General features: G+C 32.8%; 2 protein-coding genes across 2 annotated transcripts; one reads left to right on the top strand and one right to left on the bottom strand.

Annotated features, from left to right (window-relative positions):
- Window positions 1-8,829: 8,829 nt before the first annotated feature.
- Window positions 8,830-25,983, bottom strand: LOC114256100 (uncharacterized). Its single transcript, XM_028195678.2, has 8 exons — window positions 25,474-25,983; window positions 14,733-15,191; window positions 11,758-12,059; window positions 11,550-11,649; window positions 11,215-11,486; window positions 10,979-11,058; window positions 9,070-9,268; window positions 8,830-8,983 (listed from the first exon to the last, which is right to left on the bottom strand). Exons 1-8 carry the CDS (start codon window positions 25,912-25,914, stop codon window positions 8,830-8,832), a joined length of 2,007 nt encoding a protein of 668 aa, XP_028051479.2. The 5' UTR covers window positions 25,915-25,983.
- Window positions 18,917-22,880, top strand: LOC114263129 (protease Do-like 7). The gene is made up of 10 exons (XM_082896550.1): window positions 18,917-18,944; window positions 19,051-19,117; window positions 19,411-19,960; window positions 20,851-21,033; window positions 21,116-21,221; window positions 21,709-21,879; window positions 22,003-22,082; window positions 22,159-22,386; window positions 22,556-22,587; window positions 22,679-22,880. The coding sequence occupies exons 1-10, from the start codon at window positions 18,917-18,919 to the stop codon at window positions 22,878-22,880; spliced, it is 1,647 nt and encodes a 548-aa protein (XP_082752676.1).
- Window positions 25,984-27,089: the final 1,106 nt, after the last annotated feature.

Here is a 27,089-nt window from a genome sequence, read left to right as displayed (position 1 = left end):
GCAGTGATGGCAGTAGCATTGAGTCGCAATCTGGGTTTGCAAAGGTTGGTTATGATCAAGAGAAGAAAAGAAAAAGAAGAGGAAGATGAGAGCTAGCCGCGAATGACAAAAGAAGAAAATGAGGAAGAGGTTAGTTGGAGATGAAAGGCCACTGGCGAGGAAGGTTTCAGGAGAGGAGTAGGAAAAAGAAGATAATAAGGAGAAATAAATAACAGGATGGCGGATGGCAGACAACAGACGACAGGCGGCGGAAATGAGGATAAGAAGAAGAGGTTAGCCGAAGATGCCCCAACGGTGCCAATGATAAGGAGCTTCTCTCTCTCTCTCTCTCTCTCTCTCTCTCTCTCTCTCTCTCTTTTCGATCTGAAAACGAAAAAATGATTTATTTATTTATCTTTCTGGTTTTCCCCCACGAAAACGATGTCGGTTTGGTGAGGGAAGATCTCATCCGTGCGCCCCTTTAGTGGGACAAGTGTTGCACCCAAAGCATTTCACTCCACAGATCACTCCATATTTTTTACATAATTACACTAACTTTTCTTTTAGTAAGATTAGACAATCGAAACTAATGTAAATAGTGGGTATAAACTAAAATAAATAAAGATAATTTACATTTTAGTAGAAAAAAGATGATAACATAAATCTTTTATTCATACGACTAATAAATTATTGATAAAAAATAAGCCTAATTATTGTATTAATTAAAATCTCAAAGGAGATTAGTGTAATTATCTCAAAAGTGTAGAACTAATTTTATTTTTTAAAAACTCATAAGAAGTGAATGTAAGGGAAATTCTACTTACGCAACAAAAACAACTCATTACAGTCCATATTTAAAAATTAAAAAAAAAATTCCTATTACACTTTTATTCCTGTTTAAAATTACTAAAAGACCCTTCCAAACCCTAACCCTAATTTCTTACCCCCGACTTTTTACCAACATCTTTGCTGGGCACCACCATTGCCATTACTGTCGACGATCCCATTCCTATCGTCGATGACACCTCTGTTTCTTCCGCTACCTTTGACATCAAACTCCACCATTGTCGTCTTTCCTTTCTTCTTTCTTGTTTCCTTTCATTGTCGCCCCATTACAACCCAACCATGTTTCGCACTCCTCTCTTCCGTTGAGCTTCTCAACCCTAACATGAATCAGACCCACCATGTTCCACTGTTGCAAAAACATACAGGAAAGAGAGAGAGAGAGAGAGAGAGAGAGAGAGAGAGAGAGAGAGAGAGAGAGAAAACCCTAGGGTATGGTTGTGACGGTGAGGGATTGTGAAAGTGGTGGTCGGCGAAGGAGAGATGTTGGCTTCAACAGAGAAGGGTTACGTGATGGTGATCAGAGAAAGAAGAAGAAGAAGAAGAAGAAGAAGAAGAGCCTTACGGTTGTCGGAGGAAGAAGAAAAAAAGTGAGAGGGAAGAATAGGGTTATGGTGGTCAGAAATGGCAAGAAGGGTGGTTGCTGGCATTTACTGTTGGAGTAGCGGCAGTGACATGGTGGTGATTGGGGGTGGAGGCTAGGGTTTAGGTTTAGAAAGATAGGGATAGATTTGATATTATGATAATTGTAATGAAAACAAATGATAGCATTGGGGAGATTGCTGCGCACCATGCGCAACAGTCACTGTTGCACGGTTAATGGAGCCTTTTTTGGCCTTCATTCTAACGATCCGAACTGTTCACTTTTTAAAAGACATTGAGTAGAATATACCAATAAAAATTCTAGTTAATCGGAAATTGGTATCCTTTTCATTTAGACGTATTTATATCTAAAAAATTGAATGGTAAATTTAATTTTAAATATAAATATGAATACAAACATGTCTTGATAAAAGGGATACTGATTGACTTGAACTTTTGTGTGGATATTCTATTCAATGTCTTCTAAGCATTGAATGGTTTAGATTATCAGAATGAGATTCGAAGAAAGCCCCAGCACAACAGTCACTGCTAGTCATAATGCGCAATTGCCTCCTCAAACTGAAAAATGATTTATAGAAAAAGTGTAAAAAAAAATGGGTGTAATTACTCTTAATGTAATTTACCCAAATTGTATTCACTATGCTTGGTTTCCCTTTTCAAAAAATACTTTTCAGAAAATTCTACTTTCTTATTTTCCGTATTTTTTTGTTTTTACTGATTTTTTAAAATATTTTCAGTAATTTTTAAAATTTTTAGACATACTTAACTTAGATGTATCTAAAAAGTAAAAAAATTGTGAAGAAAATCTTTTAAGAATTCACTAAATACCCAAAATACAAAAAAAATATGAAAATTCAGTACATTTTTTGTATTTTTATGTATTTATTAATTTTTTAAAATATTTTTTCACAATTTTTTTACTTTTTAATACATCTAAGTAAGGTGCATCTAAAAAGTAAAAAAAAATATTTAAAATTTTAAAAATATTCACTAAAAATAAAAAAAAATACGAAAATAAAAAAATTTAATTAAAAAAACTCAAACCAACACAGTGATTGTTTTGAAGGTAAAGTAATTTCCAAATTTACGCCTAATTTTTCATATTTATTGGCCCTTCTCGTACGTTTCCGACAGCCAAGAGAATTATGACCCAATAAATTCGTAGGCTGTGAGTGAGCTGGAGTTCAGCTTAGACATTCATGTTCAAAGACGATTTCGCAATTGGTAGAATCAATTGGCAAAGACTAATGGGTTAGTTTCAAAGTTAAGCCTCACTTTTATTACCACTTTTATTACACGTCTGGTTTTGATTTAAGTTTTGTTATAAATAAAAAAAATAAAAAAATGGTTAAATTATAAATACATTTATCAAGATTTGTTTAAAATATAAATTATTTCATGTAGTTTTAAAAATTGCATCCCACCGCTTAAAGTTTCTAATTTCATAACAAATAATTCTTTTATTATTAAATCATCAATTCAATTAATAATTTTTAATGATATTAAAAATTTATTTCAATTAATAATTTAGATAATATTATTGTTATTTTTAATTACATTCCACCGCTTAAAGTTTCTAATTTCATAACAAATAATCCTTTTATTATTAAATCATCAATTCAATTAATAATTTTTAATGATATTAAAATTTTATTTCAATTAATAATTTAAAAAATTTTATTATTATTTTTCAGTTAATTCTATTAAATAAAAAATTTTGACATGAAAATATTTATAATTTTTCAAATCACATAGTGCAATTCATATTTTAAGCAAACTTTAAATGATGTATTTGTAATAAACCCAAAACATTGTTTTATCCCTACATGATTATTGTTAAAAATATAATAAAAAAAATATTAAAAAATAAGTAAAACCTGTCTTATAATTAATTTGAATAACTTTTTTTTTTTTTTGAATAATTAAGTGTGTAGACCAATTTACATGCATCTCAACTAATTGCAGGAGACTTTAAAATTAACAAATGGACATACCTCCAATGACTTCAAAATTTGAAATATTTGATTTTCGGTGAGATTTGACCATAAATCTTGGGATGTTTAGCCATATGGCTTCACTATTTCTAAAACATATTTTACCCACTTTTTGACATTAGAACATTCATTAGAACATTCCACAGAAAGCACATGTTAGCATTTACCATTTAAAAGTATAAGAAGGCTTAACACCTTAATATTTTTATTAAAGTTTTATGTTTTTTATTTTTAATTATAATAATCAATTCTTTGTATTTTAAGTCAAGTTGTAATATTATTTTTTCGTTTAACTACGGTTGATGAGATTGACAAAAATTAAAAATAGAAAAATCAAGTTCATCTACTATTAATGAGGTTGAAGGATAAAAAATTGATCATTATAGCCTGACTTAAAATGTAAAAAGCTAATTGACACAATTGAAAGTAGGACTAAAGAAATTTTAATAAAATTACGTAGATGCTAAGTGTGATTAACTCAAAATATAATTTGATGTAGCACCGCCAAACAGGCACACCACAAACATGATCTTTTAAAACACTTTCATGGGTAATTGATTGACTTTTTTTTAATTGATTGACTTGAACACATTTCTATTGTATAATGTTCTACTAAACATATATATTTATGAAATTAGACAATATATATGTTGTTCTATTTCATTATATAAATTAGTTTAAAGTTGTGTTTGGATGCTATCTCATTTTTATTCTCCGTAAAGCAGCCTCCCTTTGGGGTAGTTTAGTTTATTATATGGAGAAGGAGAAGAGGATGATTTTTTTATTTATTAGTTATTTTTTATAATTGGCTAGCTAGCCAGTTTGTGTGTATTTTGACTAATGGAGAAGTTGTCTTCTTCTACAATACTATTGAACATTTTCTTGCTAAGATAATTTTAATGAGTTAAAATATATTTTGAAGATGTTTTGTTTTATAATAATGAATGATTGTAATTCAATCATATTATTTTGTGCAAATAACTTTTATGTATTCTATTCATCTTTGCTCGAAGTAATAAGCAATAGGCTTAAAGCACTTTGAGAGGTGCTTTTTAGAAAGTTTGGATCCAATTTATTTATTTATTTTCCCTAATAAAAAGAGGGTCTTTTGGCGTTGCTTAAAATTCTTCTTCTTTTTTTTGTTTCTGACATTTTTTTAAAAAAAATTTACTTTTTAAAAACAAGTTAACAAAAAGGCACTACAAATTTTAAAAAACACGATCACATTTTTTTTATATAAAAAAGACCATTGAAAAAATGATTTCCTACCATATATGAAAGAGTACGGGTAGCTCTAAATGTATGGTTGTGGTGACCTCATTAGATTTTGAACGAACACCGAAAAATTATATATTTAGGCAAACTAATATCATCATTTTACAAAAATTAGATTTACCTTCACTGTAAATAGTCAAAATAAAATTTTAAAAAGTTAAATCTAATTACTTGTAAAATTAGTTTTTATTTTTAAGTCCTCTATACTTCAATCTCTCTAGTGTTTTCGTATCAAAAACTCTTTCTCATCACACAATTGAGTTGGAGAAATTGATCGTACAGAGGCTGTTAGGATAAGAATAGGCTCACTTCCATATCTTATCTCTTTGTACATAAGGAAAATAGGGTTAACTAGATTGGATGATCTATTTCATTACTTTTATCAATAAGCACTACAATAGTAGGAAAAAAACATTTGGAAAAATTACCATTCAGTGATAATTTTAGAAAGTTATTACAAATTGGTGAATTTTTTTTTTAATTTTAGTAATTAATATTTATAAAGTTTAAGTGTATTTCGTTTTTAGAACTTGCACTCAACTAATATTTTCCCAAAACATTTTATGTGATGAAATTCATAAAATCGATTACCCAATAGAATGACTGATCAATAAATGAATAATTTTTTAAGCACATACATTGAAAATTAGGTATTTAATAGCATTAATGATAAGACGATTGTGCAATAATTTCAAAATATAAAACTGCAATGTAATTTTTTTTTTCATACATATATATATATATATATATATTTTACATATATGCATATATTTTCTTAAAATAAAATTTTTGTTAAGTTTGAGAAATAACTTTGAGAGTAAATTCAAGGCAGTTGAATGAATATCAAACTATCAATCAAGAAGGTAGATAAATCACATGTTTATTATAGCATTGATGATTAAACGATTACCCAATAATCTCAAAATATAAAACTGCAACGTAATTTTATTTTATTTTTTTGTATTTTTTTTGTATTTTTTATTTTCATGCCGACCACATGTGATGGGACTTAAGGCTTGGTTTGGTTTGGTTTGGTATTTGTATTTTCATATATATATATATATATATTGTAAAAACATTAGTATAAATCTATATAACTCTTTGCTTGTTTATGATTTTAAGAAATTTAGATTGTCTTTAACAAATTACTGAATATATATATATATATATACATATATTTTCTTAAAATAAAGGGCAAATTACACTTACCTCCTTGAGATTTTTGACAAATATAGAGATCTTTCTTGTGATTTCAATAATTACAGAAACCTCTCATATTTTTGTTGACAATATCAAGATTTTCCCAATCCGTTAATTTAGCACAAACGCTGATACTTTTTTTTTTTAATTTAAAATAACCATATTACCCCTTTGAACTAATAAACTATTTAAATAAAATTTTTCACTCAGCTCTCTTGAGATTTTGCATATATATTATTAAATGTCCATGCATATGTTAACTTTACACCCTAATAGTTTAATATAAAATCCTAATAATTAATACAATACTTATAATACTTATTTCACACTATATAAACAATGAAATATTTATTATTAGGATTTAATTTTTTTTTTCTTTTTTCTTTTTTTAAGTTGAAACAAATGAATTATTTTTTTTCCAGCAATTTGTCCTACTTATTTATTCACATGTACGGAAATTATTTATCCTTAAATTGTTAAGATATTATTAACAAATTTTAATTTTTATCTTTGAGTCATTAAATTTCTAATCGATGCATATTTAAAAAAAATGCAAGTTATTCTTACATGATTAAAAAAATTAAAAAATAAACATAGAAGTAAAAAAAATCTAATCGCCTCACAATAAATTAAAATTAATTAATAGGCAATGAAAGATCAATAAATCATTAGAGAATAACAAACAATTCAAACAATTTCTCATTTCTTACACCTAAAAATAAAATTAATCTTTACTTGAATGGAGAAATTATTTTAGAATACTAAAATTCTTAATTAATTTGTTGTATGATACTTAAAATATATTTCTCGATCTTTATTTTTCTCATTTAAACTATTTTTATTAAATTAAATCTTAAAATTAATTCTCACCTTCATTAATGGTTAAATTTTTACTTTATTTTTAATTTCTCACCTTTATTTTGTTCTATTATTACTTATAGCAAACTATTATTATTATTTAAATTATTTAATTTTACTTCTTCCGTATATTTAATGCTCATATAATTTTATTGACAAGACTGAAAAACCAAACTCTAATACTAATTTAAATACACAATGAAATAAAACACTTCCTAAAGAAAAAAATATAAATGTAATTTAATTACCCTATTAAATATATATGAAATTATTATTTATTTTTCATAATTTTTTTAAAATATAAATACAATTTCTTGACTCTATTTTTTCCACAAGAAGTTTTTGTACTTTTATAAGTAAAAAATAAAATAAAAATTCAACCATTAATGAAGGTGAGAAATAAATTTTAAGATTTAATTTAATAAAAATAGTTTAAATGAGATAAATGAAAATGGAGACATAGATTTTAAGTATATTTAGTGTTTTATTATTCTCAAATAATTTCTTCATTCAAGTAAAGATTAATTTTAATTGTAGGTGCAAAAAATGACAAATTGTTTGAATGGTTTATTATTGTCAAATGATTTCTTCATTTTTCATTCCCCATGAATTAATTTTAATTTATTGTGAGGCGATTAAATTTTTTTACTTCTATTTTTAATTTTTAATTTTTTAATCATGTAAAAAACAGTAACCTTCATTTTTTTAAATATGCATCGATTAGAAGTTTAATTACTCAAAGATAAAAATTAAAATTTGAGAATAATATATGATTTGAGAAAATATAAAATAATAAATTTTTTTTTTACATATGAATAAATAAGTAATGCAAATTCCGAGAAAAAAATAAATCTATATATTTTAACTTAAAAAAATTCAAATAATAAATGCATTACTTAAAATAATAAATTTTAAGTTATTTATTTAGTGTGAAATAAGTCTCATATTAAATTATTATGATGTTACCTAACATTAATTTTAGAGAGATTATTTATTTTCAAGAATTTTATCAATAAAAATTAAGTTTTTTTTTCTTTGTTGTTGCATTAAATGATTTAATAATGTCTTAACAATTTAAATTTTTATTTAATATTGCATGAAACTTACGAATTTTATTAAATAATGGTAAAATGTGTATGGATTTTTGATAATATATATGCAAAAGTTTAGAAAGGTGAGTAAAATTTCTCATTTAAATAAATAAAGTAATTAATGGAAAATTTCATCATTTTTGATATGATATCAGCATGATATCAGTAAATTCTGTTAAATAACCTAATAGTGAGAAAATTTTGATAATAGTTTCAAAAGTAGGGGAGATTAGTATAATTATTGAAACTACAAGGGAGGTTTTTATAATTATCAGAAACCTCAAGGAGGTAAGTGTAATTTATCTTAAAATAAAATTTTTGTTAAGTTTGAGAACTAACTTTGAAAGTAAATTCAAGGCAGTTGAATGATATCAAAGTATCAATCAAGAAGGTAGACAAATCACATGTTCATGGAAATGAACATTAATTGAATGAATAGCAATTATCAATAATAAGAACGTAGATAAAGAAAAAAGTCATGGAAATGGACCATTGAGAGGACAAGCTTTTAATTTTATTTCCCACACACAATCTTGATCAAACTCACATCACTACCTGTCAAACAAGACTACGTATTAATACAAACCTCAAATCACAACAACACCAACAACAATAGCAAATTAATACTCACAAGTCTTCATCACCCCAGTTTACTGATGCGGCACACCTAAAAACCCATAAAAATTTAAATAATCTTACATCTAGATATGGAAAGCACACCTAAAAGCCCATAAAAATTTAAAGAGTCTTACACCTAGATATGGAAGCATGCATGGAACTTTTCCTATTCCATCACTCACTACTACTAGAAAAAAGACTATTTGTGTCAGAAGTATTTGCCACGATAGTTTTTCATTACTAAAAGTTTACTCTTTGTCATCAGTAGTACTTTTTTCGTCTCTAATACTATCTGCGACGGAAAAATATCTTTAGCGACGATTAACTCTCGTGGCAAATTTTATTTTCGTTTCTTTTTCTTGTAGGTACTAATTGAAGTCATTGAAGAAGCCAATGAAACTTTGAACCTGTTGTCCTTCAATTCCAATTCTTACCAGGAATCCTTCATCAGAATCTTCAAGATTTGGCATCAGGAATGCAGTTTCCGGGACAGGAATGGCCAAGAGAGCGACACTTGAAAACCTTCCCCCCAACCGAAATCAAGTTCATGGAGAGGGAATTTCAACCAATCGGTCACTATTGTCAATTCGCGCATGGAGGGGAAGAACTTGTCAGAGGATTCAAGCGCTTTCGTGTAGAGTTTAATGTATTCATCAGTGATGATATCTTTTGCTTCTTGAATTTTTTGAATGTTGATGTGAAGGGGTTGTTCCAGTAGGTCTTTCACCGAGCATGAGACTGAAGCAAGAACAAAGGCATTTCCTGTGAAGTTGTTTCCAAGAGGTGGTTGAAGCCTGCTTCTGGAATCTACAGGGAATTGTAGACATATGTTTGTTTGTGGATCTAGAGTAAGGGCTTTTACTCTTGCCTGTATAAAATAATTGTTAGCAAACAACATGAATAATTAGTAGGAGTGCTTCTTAAACAAAGCTACAATATTCAAGGGTAAATTTCACTACTATTTATGAAAATATAGTTATTTTTTTATTCTATTTCATCCTTAAACTAATAATTTTATTTATTTAGTACCTAAATTTTTTTATTTCAGTTCAGATGGTCTAATTAGAGACAATCTGTCCAAATCAATCGTGGTAAAAACCTAACCAAAAGGGCAAAAATAAAAATTTGTAATTTGAACAACCTTAATTATACAACTAAAACAACCAATGGGGTTATAGTCTGTGTGGGTACTACCCCTTTTGCCACCAAATCTTTTGTAAGAGAAGGTCTTGGGTTTCTACTCGTAGGAGTGGAACGGAAAACAAGACTTATGTGCTTGCATGGAGAAGGGTGTGAGTTCTACTGTTCTATCTAGGCACTAATCTAACAACGCCTACTCAAAAAAAAAAAAAATATATATATATATATATTATACAACCAAAACACCCATCTTCTTTAATTTTTTATAAGCAAAATAAAAAAACGACCATCTTTTTTTTCATCACTCATTTTGAATTACTAAGGCCAAGTTTAGGAAGACTAAATAAGTGTACTTTTTGACTTTTTTTGTATTATGTGTAGAAAAAGTAGAGAGAAAATGTTGATTGATGTGACCCAAAAAAGATAAAAAAAGATGAAATAAGTACACTTTTTTAGGTTAGCCAAACTTGGCCTAAATAAAAAAATAAGTATTTTGTTATATGATTTAAGTTGTTCAAATTTTGAAGGGTAAATTATGTAATGGTCCTTGTAATTTACATGATATATCAATGTGGTCCATTTTGTTTTAATTTGCTCGATTTAGTCCCTTAATTTAACAGATTGTGTCATTTTAGTCCAATAAATAACGGTTGTTAAGTCTGGTGGACGGAATGTCTACACAATGTATCAATTTGATCCCTACAGTTTACACAATGTGTCAATTTGGTTCCTATTATTTTAATTTGCTCGATTTTGACAAGGATCAAATTGACACATTGTGTAAACTATAGGGATCAAATTGACACATAGTTTGATTTTTCGTCCACTAAACTTAACAACAGTTATTTATTGGACTAAAATGACACAATCCGTTAAATTAAATGGCAAAATCGAGCAAATTGAAATAACAGAGACTAAATTGACACATCGTGTAAACTACGAGGACTATTTGTATAATATACCCAATTTTAAAATAAGTTTCTTTTGTCTTTTTTTGATCAGCAAAAAGGAATCTTTATAGATGCAAAAACCAAACAAGTAAAGAGATTACATCAACAAAGGAGGAGGAAGAGGAGTTTGGCGAGGAACCAAACCCAAGGAGAAGAAGAAAACCAAAGATGAGAACAGCAAAAGCAAACCAACAGACCAAAAGCAAACCGACAGCAAACCAATAGCAGAAAACCAGCCCACTGCAATGGACCTTGGGATTAACCAGAACTCCGGGCACAAAACCAGAACAAGCCTTGCTAGTGACCTTGGCAGTATGATCAGTCAATAGCAGCCAAAAAGAACCAGAACAACCCGACCCCAGCAATCAACACAAACCAGAACCAGAATTCACCATGGCAGATCTTCACCCAGCAATTCACCACAAACCTGAGTAATTCACCAAGGCTGAAGCTGCAATACAGCAATTGGAGTGCTGTTGCGACAAGACAAAGCCCCACCAACAAAACCTATGCAATAGCAACCAAATAGCAATCCCAGAAGTTTTAAACCAATGCAGTAGTAACCAAAAACCAAACCCTGTAGATTTAATTCTTCCACAGAAGAACCCAACCCCAGCAATCAACACGAACCCAGCGATTCACCACAAACCTCAAGGGGCCAACCTGATCTGATGAAGATTGGACACGATGTCATAGACTGAATAATTCACCACCACATGGCATTTGATCCACAAGGCTATCTTCACCTTAATTTTCTCGCACAAATCTTGAATGTTGGGATGAGCACCCTTGAACACACAGTCATTCCTCATCTTCCAGACAGACCATAACACAACAGCAGGTACAATCTGCCACGCTTTGAGTAACCAGCCTTTGAACCTACCTCCAGCCCACCAATGTAGCAGGTCTGCTACTGATCCTGGTGTGGCCCAAACCTGATCCCACTAGTCAACCATAGTAGACCAACACTTCCACACTAGAGGGCAAAACAAAAGAACATGATCAACAGTTTCCACCTCAGCTTTACAGAGAACACAGAGAATGTTAGCATTCGAATCAATAGCCCCTATTCTTTGAAGGAAGGAAGTAGTTTTTACCCTGCCACGCCAAGCCAACCAACAAAGGAACTGCATTTTTGGAGGAGCAAAGCTTACCTACACCCCCGGAGGAACACCCAGACCAAGGCCCCTAGCTGCGACCCTCCACCTCCACACAGATGCAACTGTAAATTGCCCTGATTTCTCTGCTGCCCAGGAGCAGGAATCCTCAATATCAGATCTTAGAGAAGGGGATAGAACCAACAACCCTAGCAGTCTCTGAACCTCCTCCTCTTCCCAAGCTAATAAATTCCTTCTAAACTGAAGCTGCCACCCCCCTAAAGTGCTCTTCTTTGCACTGATTTGATGCAGAGACTCCTCCTTCTCTGTTGATAAACTAAATAATTTGGGGAATTCAGCTTTCAAGGCTCTGCTATCCAACCAAGCGTCATGCCAGAAGTTGATTCTCCTCTCATTACCAATGATGATTTTGTCTTTAACAGTTACTATTTGGACTAAATACTAACAGCTCGTTTGTTTTGAAGGATAACTCATGGGATTGGACTATTAATCCGGAGGGATTAATAGTCCGCTGTTTGGTATGGATTTTTTGGTCCGGATTAATAATCCCTCCGGACTATTAATCCGGAATTCACTGGCTTATTGTATCCCTGGGGGGCCTGGGACAGAATCTATGGGATAATGTATCCCATGGGATTGGCTAGCTTTATTACATCTTTGACCCTCTCATCTTTCTCTTAGCTTGTCCAAATTCAAAATTTTACTCTGTATGAAAGTAAAACTTTACTCTGTATAAAAGTAAAATTTTACATTCTGAAACTAAAAGTAAAATTTTACTCTGTATGAAAGTAAAACTTTACTCTGTATAAAAGTAAAATTTTACATTCTGAAACTAAAAGTAAAATTTTACTCTGTATGAAAGTAAAACTTTACTCTGTATAAAAGTAAAATTTTACTCTGTATTAAAGTAAAATTTTACATTCTGAAACTAAAAGTAAAATTTTACTCTGTATGAAAGTAAAATTTTACTCTGTATAAAAGTAAAATTTTACATTCTGAAGCTAAAAGTAAAATTTTACTCTGTATGAAAGTAAAATTTTACTCTGAATAAGAGTAAAATATTACACTCTGAAACTAAAAGTAAAATTTTACATTCTGAAACTAAAAGTAAAATTTTACTCTGTATGAAAGTAAAATTTTACTCTGTATGAAAGTAAAATTTTACATTCTGAAACTAAAAATAAAATTTTACTCTGTATGAAAGTAAAATTTTACTCTGAATAAGAGTAAAATGTTACACTCTGAAACTAAAAGTAAAATTTTATTCTGTATAAAAGTAAAATTTTAGATTTAATATTCTTATTATTTAGTAAATAATTCAAAAGGGCAAAATAGTCTTTTAAACATTTATCCTTCTCCATAATATCCCAAACAAACGTGGGATTTAATAGAATAGTCCAATCCAGACCTCTAATCCCATGACTAAACAAACATAGAATACAAATCTAGTCCGACCAAATAGTCCAGGGACAATGTATCCCAGGACTAACAGTCCGATGGATTACAATCCCTCCTTATCCAGTCCGTCCAAACAAACGCACCCTAAATAGACAAATGAATGGTATAGGCATAAAAAAAATAAAAAAGAAAAAAAAAGATAATAGTCTAAAGGATAAAATTAAAATGAACTCACCCAAAAAATTGAAAGCAATATTTTAAAGCTCACATCTTTTTGCTTTTTTCTTTTTTTTTTGTGTGGGAGGGGGGTGTTGCAAACTCAATTGACCATTCATATACACTTTTATTTGAGTGGTCATGGATCAATCATTGCTAAAAGCAAGTCTTGATAATTTCTCTCCTATTATGGGATTCATTGTTGTTGAGTTGATTGTCGGCTTCATTGTGTTGTTTATTCTATGTTATTATAGATTAATTGTTGGATTATGATTGTTCAAATTAAATATTCTCCTACTGATTGATATATAAAAATAAAACTAAATAAATAAAAATATGAACTATAATGTAGAAGGACTCGCTCATCTTAATTGAACCTTAACTCTATAGAAGAAATGATGACCATAAATTAGGTTCTTCAAATTCTTTATCCTTAAAATAAGACTGTTGCTTCAATTGACCAAAAATTGTGCTTGTTACCATTTTCCTTTAATCAAGACATATATATGTAATTGTAAACTGATATCATTCTAGGTCCTGAAATATGAATGTAGTTTACACACCACACAACATTCTCGCACACATACACAAAGACACTCACCTTATACTATCAAAAGCTTTGCTTAGCCCCACACACTATTGAATTGTTAATGACTAATTTATCTTAAAGTTTAAATTATTAAAAATCCTTATTTTTTATGTTCCCAATATACCCTTCACATGTGGCGAGATTTTCTTCATAAGTGGGCTAAACACGTACAAATATTTTAATTATAAACGTCACTACGAGCATAAGATAGGATTTATGCAATAAGCGATGTTAAGTTTGATACTGGTGAAAGTATTCAGAAGATGCTGTTACATAATTTATAACTATAGGGTATAAATTATTGAAAGGAGTTGGAACTTGAATTTCATTAATCCCAACTATCACATTTTATTGTTGGAAAACTATAGACCCAAAGCATTTTCATAAAATGCTATGCTAGCTTCATTTTGGATTCACCTCACACTCCATCAAAGTGAATGCAACTTCTTCCTTTTCTTTTTGTATCAACATTTTTTTTTTCTATATTAATTCAACATGAAGGATTACAAATAGTTAACAAAGACAAAAGAGAAAGTTTCATGAAAAAGGGCACACACCAACTAGATCATCACATTGCATTAGCAATACTTTTCTGTTAAATTTTTTGGGTATGTAGTATTACTGTTTATTATTTGAAGTACCTTATTGAGTTCAATGATTTTCATACTCTTATATACATACTTTTCTTTACTATTGTTGCACAAGAAATGAGCTCCATAGCCTCATGATACCTTGCGAAGATTATTCTAAAGTTAAGTTGTTGCTTTAGAATTTTGAGTTATAATATTGTGAGCATAAAATAAATGCTTCCAATTCTATTTAAACTAGTGCAATAAAGGCTAAAAGAAATCTCAACTTGCCTTCCAAATTTGTGCACATAGAAGATCAAATGTAGAACACTTCAAGAGCTTGCCTCTTTCAATTACTAATTCCTTCCACGCCTCAACAACTTCCTTCTTAATGCTAAGTGAGATTAGTTGGAGCCCTCCTTGTGGGTCAATTTGGCTGAATTTCGCAAGCTCGGTTTCCCAACGCCTATCATCAGATGCCATGGCTTGCATAGGTATTCTATAGAGATCTTGAATAGCTGCAATATGGTCTTGTTCATAGATTGAAGTAGCTATGGGGGTTGAATAAGGAGTGCAAATAGCATTCAAGAGGGCATTTCTTGAATGGTTGGGCACTATAAGATCGGATTCATCTTTCCCGGTTGCTATATGAGCCCAAGATGCCAGAAAATTGAATGCCCCAATGCCGTCAAATAGGGTATGGCTACTTCCAAAACCAATTGAAAACCCTCCACAAGCAAACCTTGTAATCTGCAAATGGGGAAGAATACTAAATAATATTTGAAATAGGTATCTCATGATAAATATTATTCCATTAAGTTTGAAATTAAAAATGAAAATTTTCATTTTGTTTTTTGAGTTTTCACCACAGATTGAGAGATTAGAAATTGCAACCATCCATGCAAAATTGATTTTTTTTTCATTGGCCAAAAAAGAAATATTATTAACTCGAAACTAAAAAGTACATCAAAATATGAGAATTATGGAACAACCATCCTTGCAATATTGATGGTTAAGATGATTTATTGAATTCAAGTCATGGGGATGTATGAAATAATTAACCAATGGCTGTATCTTCCCTTTTATTTTATTTTTTTGTTTAGTTTTTTCCTTTTTCTACCATAGTGTGACTTGAATTTTGATCTTGATATTTGTGGTAATCATATGAGGATTAGATTTTCCAGGTTGATCATGACTAACCATTGAAACTAATCAACAGAGCAAAAGCTTGGCTAAATATGTGCATGAGCATGATTAGCATAATCACTAATAAAATAGAACGCGAATCAAACACAATGGTGAGTAAAAATAAATACATATATGAACTCACATAAAAGATCTATAGTAATTAAGAACAAAAGAATTATGAAAACTTGACTCTACGGGTTAAGGGTTTCTTGCCTCTTTCGTGTCAACCAACCAACTAACCCTTTGTGACTAATCGAGTTGGAGATTTTAGTTGACTTGCATGGCTATCCATGTCTAGCAATTGATATATGATGGAAAGAAAAATATAATGTATCAGAATACATGATACACTACAAGAATTTACACAATTGTCGACCACTTTTGCCGACCAAAAAAATTTTAGTCGCAAAAAAATGACATTTGGCGACCAAATATTAATTAGTCGCGAATGATCATTATTTTTGGCGACCAAATATTATTGGTCGCAGAAGGTTATATTTTGGCGACCAAAAAATGAGTTGGTCGCAGAAAGTGGTATGCATTTGCCGACCAACTATAAATTTGGTCGCGGAAGGTCACATAATTTTTGGCGACCAAAAATTTGGTTGCCAAAAACTTATTTTCACCAACCAAAAAAAATTAGTCGCCAAATTTATACTTTTTGCGACTAATATTTTAGTCGCTGTTGAATGAGATTTGACGACTAAAAAAATTTGTCGGCGAAGGTACCTTTTCTGCGACCAATATGGTCTTTTGGTCGCCAAAGATTGGGAGGAAAATTTGATTTTTATAGAGGCGGGAATTGAAAATTTTTGGCGACAAAAAAATTTGGTCGCCATTACTAAAACGACGTCGTTTTAAAAATACAAATTCACCTTCACACGCTCCCTCTCTCTCATTTCCTTTTGTTTGCATCACTCTCTGCTACTGATTACCCCAACACACTCCATCCACCAGCTCCAGCTATGTAAAAAGCATATACATACACTTTCAAAACCCATATCATAAATTTCTAGGGTTTGAATTTTCAAATGCAAATCCATTCTTCTTCTTCTTCATAGATCAGAGAGAGAGAGTGTGTGATAAATTGAAATTGATAATGCCAAGGCAGAATCGGGTTGTGGAGGGTTTGATTCCCGGATCCTGCAAGATCCGAAAGAGGGATTGCTCTTCGTCTTCGTCCTGTGTTGCAGAATTACCAATTCAAGCGGGCCATTTTGGTGGGTAAGCCTCCGGGATCCAGATCGAGCACTCCGGTTCCGTCTTGGAGGACGACGGCCGCGGCTTTGGATTCTCGCAAGTACGCGCCGTCGCAGAGCGGTGGTGGGAGGTCGAGGCCAGTGTCTGCGAGGAAGCTGGCGGCGACGCTGTGGGAGATGAATGAGGTTCCGTCGCCTAGGGTTGGGGACAATTTGGAAGAGAAGAAAGCGATCAAGAGAGAGATGAGAGTTAGAGAGAGAATGGAGGTGCCGAGATCTGTGCATTCGGGTTCTCTACCTCCGCATTTGTCTGATCCATCTCACAGTCCTGTTTCAGAGGTGGGTTTCTTTTTCTTTTTTTGATAAATTTCTTTGATTGCTGTTTGGTTGCTGAGAAAACAGTTGAATAGAAAGGAGATTTTTAAATTTTTTTGTTTTTGTTTGAATCAATTGAGGCAGAGCAGTAGCAATTGGAAGTGTTTGATGTTACATTCCTTAGAAACATTGACTTGGCATTCCAATTCATCGTGACTGCTACTCTATTCTACGTTTAAACTATTCAACATAGTTGCTTTTGTTTGAAATCTTCAATCTCCTAAATTCTTTTTCATTATCCTAACATAAGATCAAATCATATGTTATTCAATTACTACTCAGTATTTTTTAATAAGCCCTTCTTTGTCACTTCATCTGTCTATTTCTATTCTTTCATATTTGGTCTCTAAGAACACAGAAACCAAATACAGAAGAATTTTTCAAGACATAACAATCCCATAAATGGAAGTTGGCAAGTCAAATTTGAGTTCAAAGGTAGCTTGACAAGTTTTATTGCCAATTGGTGGGAGAATAATTACAACATCGAAAAGTAAGGCATAACAATCCCACAAATAAAAATTGGCAAGTTAAATTTGCGTTCACGGGTAGCTTGAGTTTCTTTTATGTCAATAAGTAGGACAATAATTATAAATATGAGAATATTATATCAAGCTGATTATTAGCTCAACAATAACTAAAAATATAACACAAAGGCCTACCTACTGAACTTTTAGACCAGCTACCCACAAGGTTTGTGTTTCATATCTTTATTTCTTCCCCTTTTATTTGTCAATTAATTAATAAGATGCTGCATTTCAGCTACGTAATTAAGTCATTTATTATTTGCACTTTTGTCTGCATCAGGTGGGAGCGACTAGGGGATATTATTGTGCTTCCAATGACATCTTTCAAGGATCCAGCATGGGATTCAGTTGGAGCTGAGCTTTGGCCTATTGTTGCCAAATCACTTGGTGCCCAGAGACTTGCTCGGCAGGTAAGTTCCATAAACAAAACTACATCTGATTTTCCATGTCTGCTTGTTGATGTTGTCTTTCGTTTAATGGGCTTCAAAACATATTTATTCATGCCGATTTGGTGTAGTGTATTTTTTATTGAGCTGCTTTTGTTCGACATGTTAGATTACACAGTGATTGGAAGTCATATGGAATTTGTATATTTATGTTCATTAAATTGGTTGCTAATTGTAACTCTATGGAGACATCAAACATGTAAATTGTAATATAGTGACAATACAAATTTAATGTGCCAAATATTATTGAGTACGGCCACTTTCTAGCTGGAACAATAGACAACTGGAGATTCTTTTGTTTGGCACCAATAACACCAATGTTGTGTTGTTATAATGTTGTAATACTATCTGTTATTTGCATATCCATTGAGCTCACTGTCAGGACAAGTCATAGAAAATTCCCTTAAAATTTCAGTCAGCAAAATGATTTTGATGCATTTGTATTTGGTTTATAGTGAATGGCTCTCTGTTAAATGATTGTGCTGGTATTGCTAGGGCCGAGTTGCTCCAACTGGAACTAGGGACAGTTCTTTGGAGATGGAAGTGAAACTGTAACATAAGTAGTCACTTGTGAATTTGATCGTAGAATTTTAAAAGTAAAACTTTGGCTCTCTTTAGGAATAGAATGTTAAGTCAGGAAAATGGACTTCTACTCTATTATTGTCTTGGTCTTTAATCTGCCTTAAGTCAAGCACTGTAGCAGAACTGGAGGGTGAGCATGGCTGCCTTGTTGTTCTGTGAGCATGGTGGTTGATGCTGACATGGTCCCAGGTGTGTTCTGCTGGTATGTTTTTCTACTGGGTGTGGGTGTGCTCTGCTGGTATGTTATTTATTTATTTATTTTTTTTATTTTTTTTCTGCTGTGATTCTGCTCTAGGAATACCTTTGGGGGTGGGTGAGGGTAGCAATGTGGATCAAGTGACTGTGAATGCTACTGTGTTAAGGTGAGCTGGGGGTGGGCCGAGCCACTGCTGGTATGATCCTTGCTGTGTGTGGGTGGACTGGAGTCACAGGCTTATGCAGCTTCCGTTGGTTTTGGTTAAGGTTCTAGTATGTTAAGGAATTGATTAAACTCAGAGTGGCTTTTTGGATTAAAAGCAACACTGCAGGGTTTTACTACTCAGTACAGGATGTTGTTTCCCATATCCAACAAATTAGAACCCCATCAAAGGTTATTTAATGGTGTATGCTATTGCTCTATGTTGCTGCTCTGAGGCTACTATTTGGTCTGCTGATGTTCTGCTTTGAAGTTGTTCTTTTTGCTGCAGTCTGTCCTTGTCACGATTGATCGCCATGAATGGTATGCCCCTCCTCAGATTTACACGCGCAATGACAGTACTGGTTTATGGAAAATAAAGCCTGCTTTGCCACCTGAATCTCCATTCTTGTCCCTTGGCATGAATAAGGCCGAAAAAGCTCCTGCAAAACATACAGCTCCATTAGATGCTGGTGAGGCTAGTCTAATGGAGCATGTGCATCATGATATCAACCAGGAATCAACAGATGGTTCCCCTAGTATCGAAACTAGTTCTGAATATGTTGCTGTGGGATTACATTCTCATGATGGCTCTGACGTTGGAACCAAAAAACGGCAAGTAGAAGAGGATTCATCTGCTGATAGCATTGTTATCGCTAACTGTTCCTTACATGAGCCTAGAGAAGAAAAGTTGGAGGACTCGACAAACTCAGAAAATGCTTTCCTGGAAGATTGTCAAGGTGTATCAGTCACAACAGCTAATGCTTCAGTAGCTGAGCGTGTTATAGAACCTACTCTTGTGATGTTTGAGGTAATTTTGTCGAGGATTCATATTATACTGTCTTTGTTGGTTGTCTTTTGACTGTTTATTCTATTGTATTAATTTTTTTTTTATTTTTGCTATTTTTGTTTATTTATCATTACTATTATTAAGTATTGTCATTACTATTAGTAATGGAAATAGTAAAAGTTGTTTGTTGCTGGATGGCATCAGACTTGACAGGATTAAGAGTCATTGGAAAAAAGAATAATATAAAAAGAAGGCAAAAGATTTGGAAAGACAATTACTGAGCATGGATGTGTAAATGCTAAGTCCAGAAGATACTTGTGAGTCGTGACCATACTAGTTATTAAGCGGATGAAGAGTTGGGATTCAAAACAAATTTGGTATTCTTGAAGAAGTAATCCTCTCATCATTTTTCTCATGGATCTGCTTTAATTCTATTATAAAAGTGCAACACCTTTTCTTTTCTACACCTATTTGGCTATTTTGATTTCTCTTTCATGATATGATACATGAGGTGACAATGATGTAGGCAATATTTGCGTTCTTGAAACAATATATATGTGAGAGGGAGATAGAAACTATGAACCCACTGATGTTTCCACTTGTACTGCCTTTAGCCCAATGTTACTCAGATGCAAACTGTTTTCATACATGGAAGGAGATCACAGTATAAAGAACAAAATGAAATATTTGAATTTTGCTTTCATTTCCGCCGTCAAGCATATGGTCCTTCTGAGATTTGTGTATGAGTTCTGTCTGTGTTTTCATGAACTATAATTTATTATTATTATTATTAAAAATTATTGTTACCGTAGCTATGGTAGTTGCTGTGTGGTTGAGAATGGTTTGATGGATGAGCATTTTCAAATTAGTAATCCTATGAGAAGTAATTCACCTGATGTGAAAACTTGCAGGTTCATGTACCACCATCATGCATGGTTGATGGTGTGCGCTCGCAACATTTTTTAGGAACTGGTGTTATTATATATCATTCTCATAACATGGGATTGGTTGCTGTTGACAAAAACACAGTTGCGATATCTGTGTCTGATGTGATGCTCTCTTTTGCTGCCTTTCCAATTGAAATCCCTGGGGAGGTAAAATTTTAAACGTTGTTCAGGACTGAAGACTGTTTTCATCCATCGTGATTTAGCCACTACCCACTAACTTCTTGTGCAGGTGATTTTCCTCCATCCTGTCCATAATTATGCTCTTGTTGCATATGACCCTTCTGCTCTGGGAGCTAATGGCGCCTCGGCAGTTCGTGCTGCGGAACTTCTACCTGGTAGGTGTATTATTTGTTGATTCACCGATCTCTGTTTACAAATATGGAATGTTTCGATTGAATTCCAGAAGAATACCTAGCTTGAGGGCCTATATTATTATATATTTAAAAATGGGCATGAAGTGGAAATCCATAACTAAGAAACAAAAATTTATCGTAACTGTAGATGGATATTTAGAGAGCACATGCTTTTCGTGAACATTTTTAACCAAGGATAGTCAAAGCCATGAGACTACCCTGAAAAGCCTGATAATAATGTGCGCCAGAAGCGGTCTCTGTGTAATACCATTCCTTGATGTTCTCACTATGCTGCTCTTTATAGTCTCTACCAAAATAGAATGTAATTATTTTTACTTTTTACCATGTAGATTTGCATTAAATTGATAAGCATTTCCATGATATCAAAATTAATGCACTTGCATTGTATGAATGAGACTCTCTGTTCTGTTAATGGTAATGGAAAGAAAGATCATACATGTTGTGACAGAACCTATGCTGCGTCGTGGAGATGCCGTCTGTCTTGTGGGATTAAGTAGGAGCCTGCAAACTACTTCAAGGAAATCTGTTGTCACCAACCCTTATGCTGCTTTGAATATTGGCTCTGCTGATCGTCCGCACTACAGAGCAACCAACATGGAAGCCATTGAGCTTGATACTGGTAACTTGACGAGTCATTTTAAGGCTTGAAATGGATATCAATTTTTCAAATGTTGATTGTCCCGCTGTCTTGTGTTGTTCTTCTTGATAAGTTTGTCTTGGCATCATCTGATTTGGGTTTCAGATTTTGGTAGTACATTTTCGGGTGTGCTAACCGATGAGCATGGCAGGGTTCAGGCTCTATGGGGAAGCTTTTCCACACAGGTTTGTCCTGTTCACTCTTTCTTGTGAGCTGCCTTATTAGGCAAACTTGTTTTGATTCTTCCATTCCCAATTACAGCTAAAATATAGAAGTAGTTCATCAGAAGATCATCAATTTGCCCGAGGCATTCCAATTTACACAATCAGCCAAGTCCTTGACAAAATAATATCTGGTGCAAATGGACCAAAGCTTCTCATAAATGGTGTCAGAAGGCCAATGCCACTTGTCAGGATTTTAGAGGTTGAACTTTATCCAACTTTGCTTTCCAAGGCACGTAGTTTTGGACTGAGTGACAAATGGATCCAGGTACACTCCCTGATATGAATTTCTTTTTTCTATTTCATGCTTTCAATCTGGCTGCAGTTTCCTTTTGTTTTAGCATCTAGATATGATTTGGATCTACTGACAAAATACCAAAATACCAAAATACCAAATTTGTCAACTTATTAATTATTGAAGTTTATGAACTTATTAGGTAATTATTAAAGGGTTGACCGTGCTTATTAGGTATATAATTTGTCTTCATGCTGGACTCAATTTCTTTTGGTTGATTGTTCCTTTTAGTAGTCTACCACTCAAATGTACTTATATTCTGTAGACCAAAGGCTAAATCTCCACCTCAAGATGCTTTACTAAAACTGGAAACAGAGCAAACTTTCACTGAACTATCTCAACAGAGCTCCATGTTTGTTTTTAAGCTGGGTTTAGTTAAGCTCCAATGCTGTCTCTTGATGAATGGGCTTGTTGTTGATGCTAATGATACTTGCTCGAATTTCTTGTTGCTTCTTCTTCCTCCATAATAATATATTCTTCTATTTTCTTAGCTTTTGTCTTTGACTGTGGTAATATTTCATTTAAATTTTGTTTGTCTTATTATCGAAATTATTATGGTGTGTTCCCGTTGAGAGGTACATTGCTTAATGTGAGGAAAGCAAGCCATAAACAGATCATGGAGAACGCTGAAATCACAAGCATCAAGCAGATTCTTGGACTTCAGCATGGAAAACAGTATGACAATGTGAAGACTTTGAGATATGGTCATTTGATGATCATGACTGATCAGGTTTAAAACATTTAACTTCTTGTTTAGTCTTTTCTTTTGGTTTTATCTATATGCAATGGACAATGGTGAAATTTTATATGTTACAAAAATCTGTTTAGAATGTTTAGAATCTGTTACCAAAAATGTGTTACTAAAATGTGGGACCTCTAGTGATGTTTAGAATGTCTCATGTCATTTCTTTATGTCAGTAGCTTTAGGGGAATTGAGTTCTATCCTTTTTTGTATTTTTCTTTCATGATTGTTCTTCAAGTAAGTTATCTTTTTGGACAAAATAATAAAATCTAATTTTTCATGATAACCCACAACACTATATATATATGAGTAATGCAATTCATCACTGTCAATAGGAGTAAATGCTGATAGTGTTTCACAATTGAAGAGTGCTGTATGGAAAGAACGGCTGGAAGGTTATTCTCTCTCCATGTCCAATGTTTATACTTAGTTTTTCTGATTTCTCTTGAACATGTACCATGAGTTTTGGTGATCATGAAGGGAAGAATGAAAGAGTGTCAAAGTTTATGACGTTGGGTTTACCACTGTATGGAACGTCAATTGTGCCATTCCTCGAATTTATGTGCTATGTTATTGCCTATTGGGAAATTGGAAAGTAAGAAAATATTTATTGTGCTGAAGGGCCCACTTCAGGTGAATTGCAAATTTTAGGTCATTTAAAGGGAATGGAGCTTTGATAGTTAACTATGCCCGAATAAGTTCATGTTAGGTCTTCAATAACTCATCATTTGTAAGATATGCTACCTAGAGAAGTAATTAGTGTATGATAGAACTGCTCAACCTCCAATTAGCAATCATTGAATTTTATTTGTGTTGGAGTAGGATTTGACAATGACACAGGTATTTAACTTTTTTGCTTATCTTACTGGCAGGGTTGTTATGGCTGTTAGCTTATTAATCATCGTGTATTGAAATTTGCAGGTACAACAACAGGTACAGCTTTATTATGCCAGCTAGTTGTCTTAATACGATGTACATGTTTATAGGATTTAATTGATTTTTGCAAAGATACGGGTTTGCAATCCAATGTTGCTGCCACTATCATGCTTCTCTGATAAATTTTCCAATTCTGTTTCTTTATTAGGTGCCTTACATCACTACTGCTTTGACGGATGCGAAGCTTGGCACGAAAGGGCGCAAGGATCTTTTTGATTGGCTATCAAGGCAACTTAGTGGATTAAAACTTAGAATATGAATTATGTATTGTGTTGAATAGTTAATGAATTAAAACTTAGTGGATCCTTTTGATTGGCTATCAAGGCAACTTAATGTATTGTGTTGAATATGAATTGAAAACTTAGAATAGTGGTATTGTGTCGAATGTTAATGAATTATGTATTGTGTCAAATGTTAATAATTCAGTTAATTTGAATGATGCTTTAAAATTATCAGTTTATTATGAATTGATTGAATTATAACATCATTACAGGTGTATTGTTTTCCTGCTTTGACGACCAATTTATTAGTCGCGACATCCAAAATTATTTTTTTTCGCAAAAAATGACAATTGCCGACCAAGAGTTTTGGTCGCAAAAAATACATGTATTGCCGACCAAAACAGCTCTTGGTCGTGGAATCTCACTTTTGCCGACCAAAAGTTTTGGTCGCGAAAAGACACAAATGGCGACCAATTTTTTTGGTCGCGAAATGTGACAATTGGCGACCAAAAAATTTGGTCGCGAAATGTAAAAATTGGCGACCAAAAGTTTGGTCGCCAAATGTGACAATTGGCGACTAAGAAATTTGGTCGGGAAAATATTACTTTTCGCGACCAAAGTGTTTTGGCGACAAAATAAATTAGTCGCAGTAATTAAATATTTCGCGACCAAAAATTTAGTCGGCAAAATCCAACTTTTGCCGACCAACCATAATTTTGGTCGCGAATTACTTTTGCCGACCCTCAATTGGCGACCAAAGTAGCGACCAAAAAATTTGGTCGCGGATAACTTTTGCCGACCAAAAATAGACTTTTAGCGACCAATTTTTTTGTTGCCAAAAGTGCTAATTCTTGTAGTGATAGTATCAGCTGATATTGAACAATATTAACATATTAGTAAATAATGATATGAAAAGTTCTAAATCCAGTACGTATCAACTGATATTCAAAACTTACATAGACCTTTCCAATAAACATTTTATGCATGCATGATAATACATAAATATCATGAACCGATCAAGAGAACATAAACTTCTGTCTATTTCTCATGTTAATTAAGTTATCATTTAACCCTAAAAATTTGAGCAAAAATAGAAATCAGTTGATGAAAATAAAAAAAAGATAAAAGTTTAACATATCTAGGGTTTCTTTAGTTCTGAACCTGCACAACAACTAATGGGTTTTTTGATATATCTTCAGCATCAGGAAGCTGAGGAACCAGTTTTTCATAGCAAGGCTTATATTCACATAGCCTCCCAAGCTCTTCAAGCTTTGAACCGGTTTTTGCAGTTATTGCAGTGACACCTTGGTTATTACAATCAATCTCTAGCTTTTCTGTTTCCGCGTTGATTCTAAGCCTCCCCGCTGTAGGAAACCACGAAATGAGCACCTTTTGCAGAGCTGTTTTGGCTCTGTCAACAACATCATCTGAAGAAGAAGAAGATGTTTTTTCATTGTTGAACTGAGACTTGTAAAAGAAGATGGTGTAAAGAATTGCAGGAGATATCCTGTCCAGACCGGAGAGTTGGATAGTCTGTCTTTCAGGCTGTTTGCTTGGCCTTATTGATATAGTTTCCTCCAAGGTTATCTTGAGTTCTTCCATAGCTGATTTCAAGGATCACAACTGAAATTTTAATTGGTTTTGCTGAAATTATGAAAGTTGTCTTGTCTCACCTTCATCCAAAGTGGCAAACCCTAGAATTATATAACGGATAATTCCTGGTAGCTCGAATGATTGGCTCAACTTTTGGCTCGAATCTGTAAAACGACGTCGTTTTACATTTTTTTTTTTTTTTTCCCTTTCTTTTTCTTCCTTTTCTTTCTTTCTTTTCTGCTTTTCTTCTTCGTCTTCTTCGTTGAAACCAGGAACAGAGGGGAAGAGGAGAGAGGGAGCTCCCCCGCCTCCGCTCGCCGTCCTCGTCGCGAGGAGCTCGTCGCCTCCGCCGCCTCCGCCCGCCGTCCCCGTCGCAGCACGCCGCCGATCGTCGCAGAAGCTCCGACGTCGCAGCACGTCGCAGCACGCCGCAGCCCCGCCTCCGGCCCCGACTCCTCCTCCAGCCATTTTTATGGCCCCCTCCCCTCCCTCCCTCCCCCTTCCTCCTCCTCCTCCTCCTCCTCCTCCTCCTCCGACGAATTCGAGCCAAATTCGAGCCTCGAATTCGAGCTACGAATCATCGCCGTTATATAACTTCTATACTATGGGATACTGTTGGGATATGTTTTTTAAGCAATGATGCTCATTGCCAATAGTTGTATTCATTGTACTTTTAATTTTCATTAATAAATTTTTAGGGAAATAATAATTCAGTGTGTTTGTAAAAATAATTTCAAATCAGTGAAAAATTTTACAAATTTTAATAATTGAAGTCATAAACTTTTTCATTAAACAATAATTATTTTGAAAAGATACCACTATTGTGTTATTTTTCTTAAATTTTTAGTTTTTACTTATTAAAAAAAATAAACGAAAAAAAATATGGACTACCATGTGAGGAGGTCAACTTTGAAAAAAAAATTGAGGCTCCGTTTGGTAAGTCTCTCAAATTATAGTTCTACCCATTGATTTGAGTGTGGTGTTTGTTTTGAGTTTTCAAATCATAATTCTATACCCATTTCTCAAAACACAATTCAAAACATAATCATTACTTTTCAAAACTTATAGCCAAACACATAATTCAAAACTCTTTTTAAAACTCAATTCAAATCAATATTTTAATTTTATTAAGATTTTAAATATTTTAATATTTAAATATGTTACGATTTTTTTAATTTTTTGAA

This window comes from Camellia sinensis, chromosome 11 (genome assembly GCF_055761805.1).
Source record: "Camellia sinensis isolate YWXY chromosome 11, ASM5576180v1, whole genome shotgun sequence".
Classification (NCBI taxonomy): domain Eukaryota; kingdom Viridiplantae; phylum Streptophyta; class Magnoliopsida; order Ericales; family Theaceae; genus Camellia; species Camellia sinensis.
Note: the sequence above shows the minus strand (reverse complement) of the source record. Positions and strands in the feature narration are given on the sequence as shown.

Excerpts from the sequence above, each read along its gene's own strand:
- LOC114263129 (XM_082896550.1), top strand. The coding sequence starts at position 18,917 with ATGGTGGTTGATGCTGACATGGTCCCAG. Across the intron at positions 21,222-21,708 it reads TGCTGCGGAACTTCTACCTG|AACCTATGCTGCGTCGTGGA; the intron begins GTAGGTGTATTA and ends ATGTTGTGACAG. Across the intron at positions 22,083-22,158 it reads GGGGAAGCTTTTCCACACAG|CTAAAATATAGAAGTAGTTC; the intron begins GTTTGTCCTGTT and ends TCCCAATTACAG.
- LOC114256100 (XM_028195678.2), bottom strand. The coding sequence starts at position 25,914 with ATGGAAGAACTCAAGATAACCTTGGAGGAAACTATATCAATAAGGCCA. Across the intron at positions 11,650-11,757 it reads ACAGTTGCATCTGTGTGGAG|GGTAAAAACTACTTCCTTCC; the intron begins GTGGAGGGTCGC and ends TTGGCGTGGCAG. Across the intron at positions 11,487-11,549 it reads AGGTGGAAACTGTTGATCAT|GTTTGGGCCACACCAGGATC; the intron begins GTTCTTTTGTTT and ends TAGTGGGATCAG.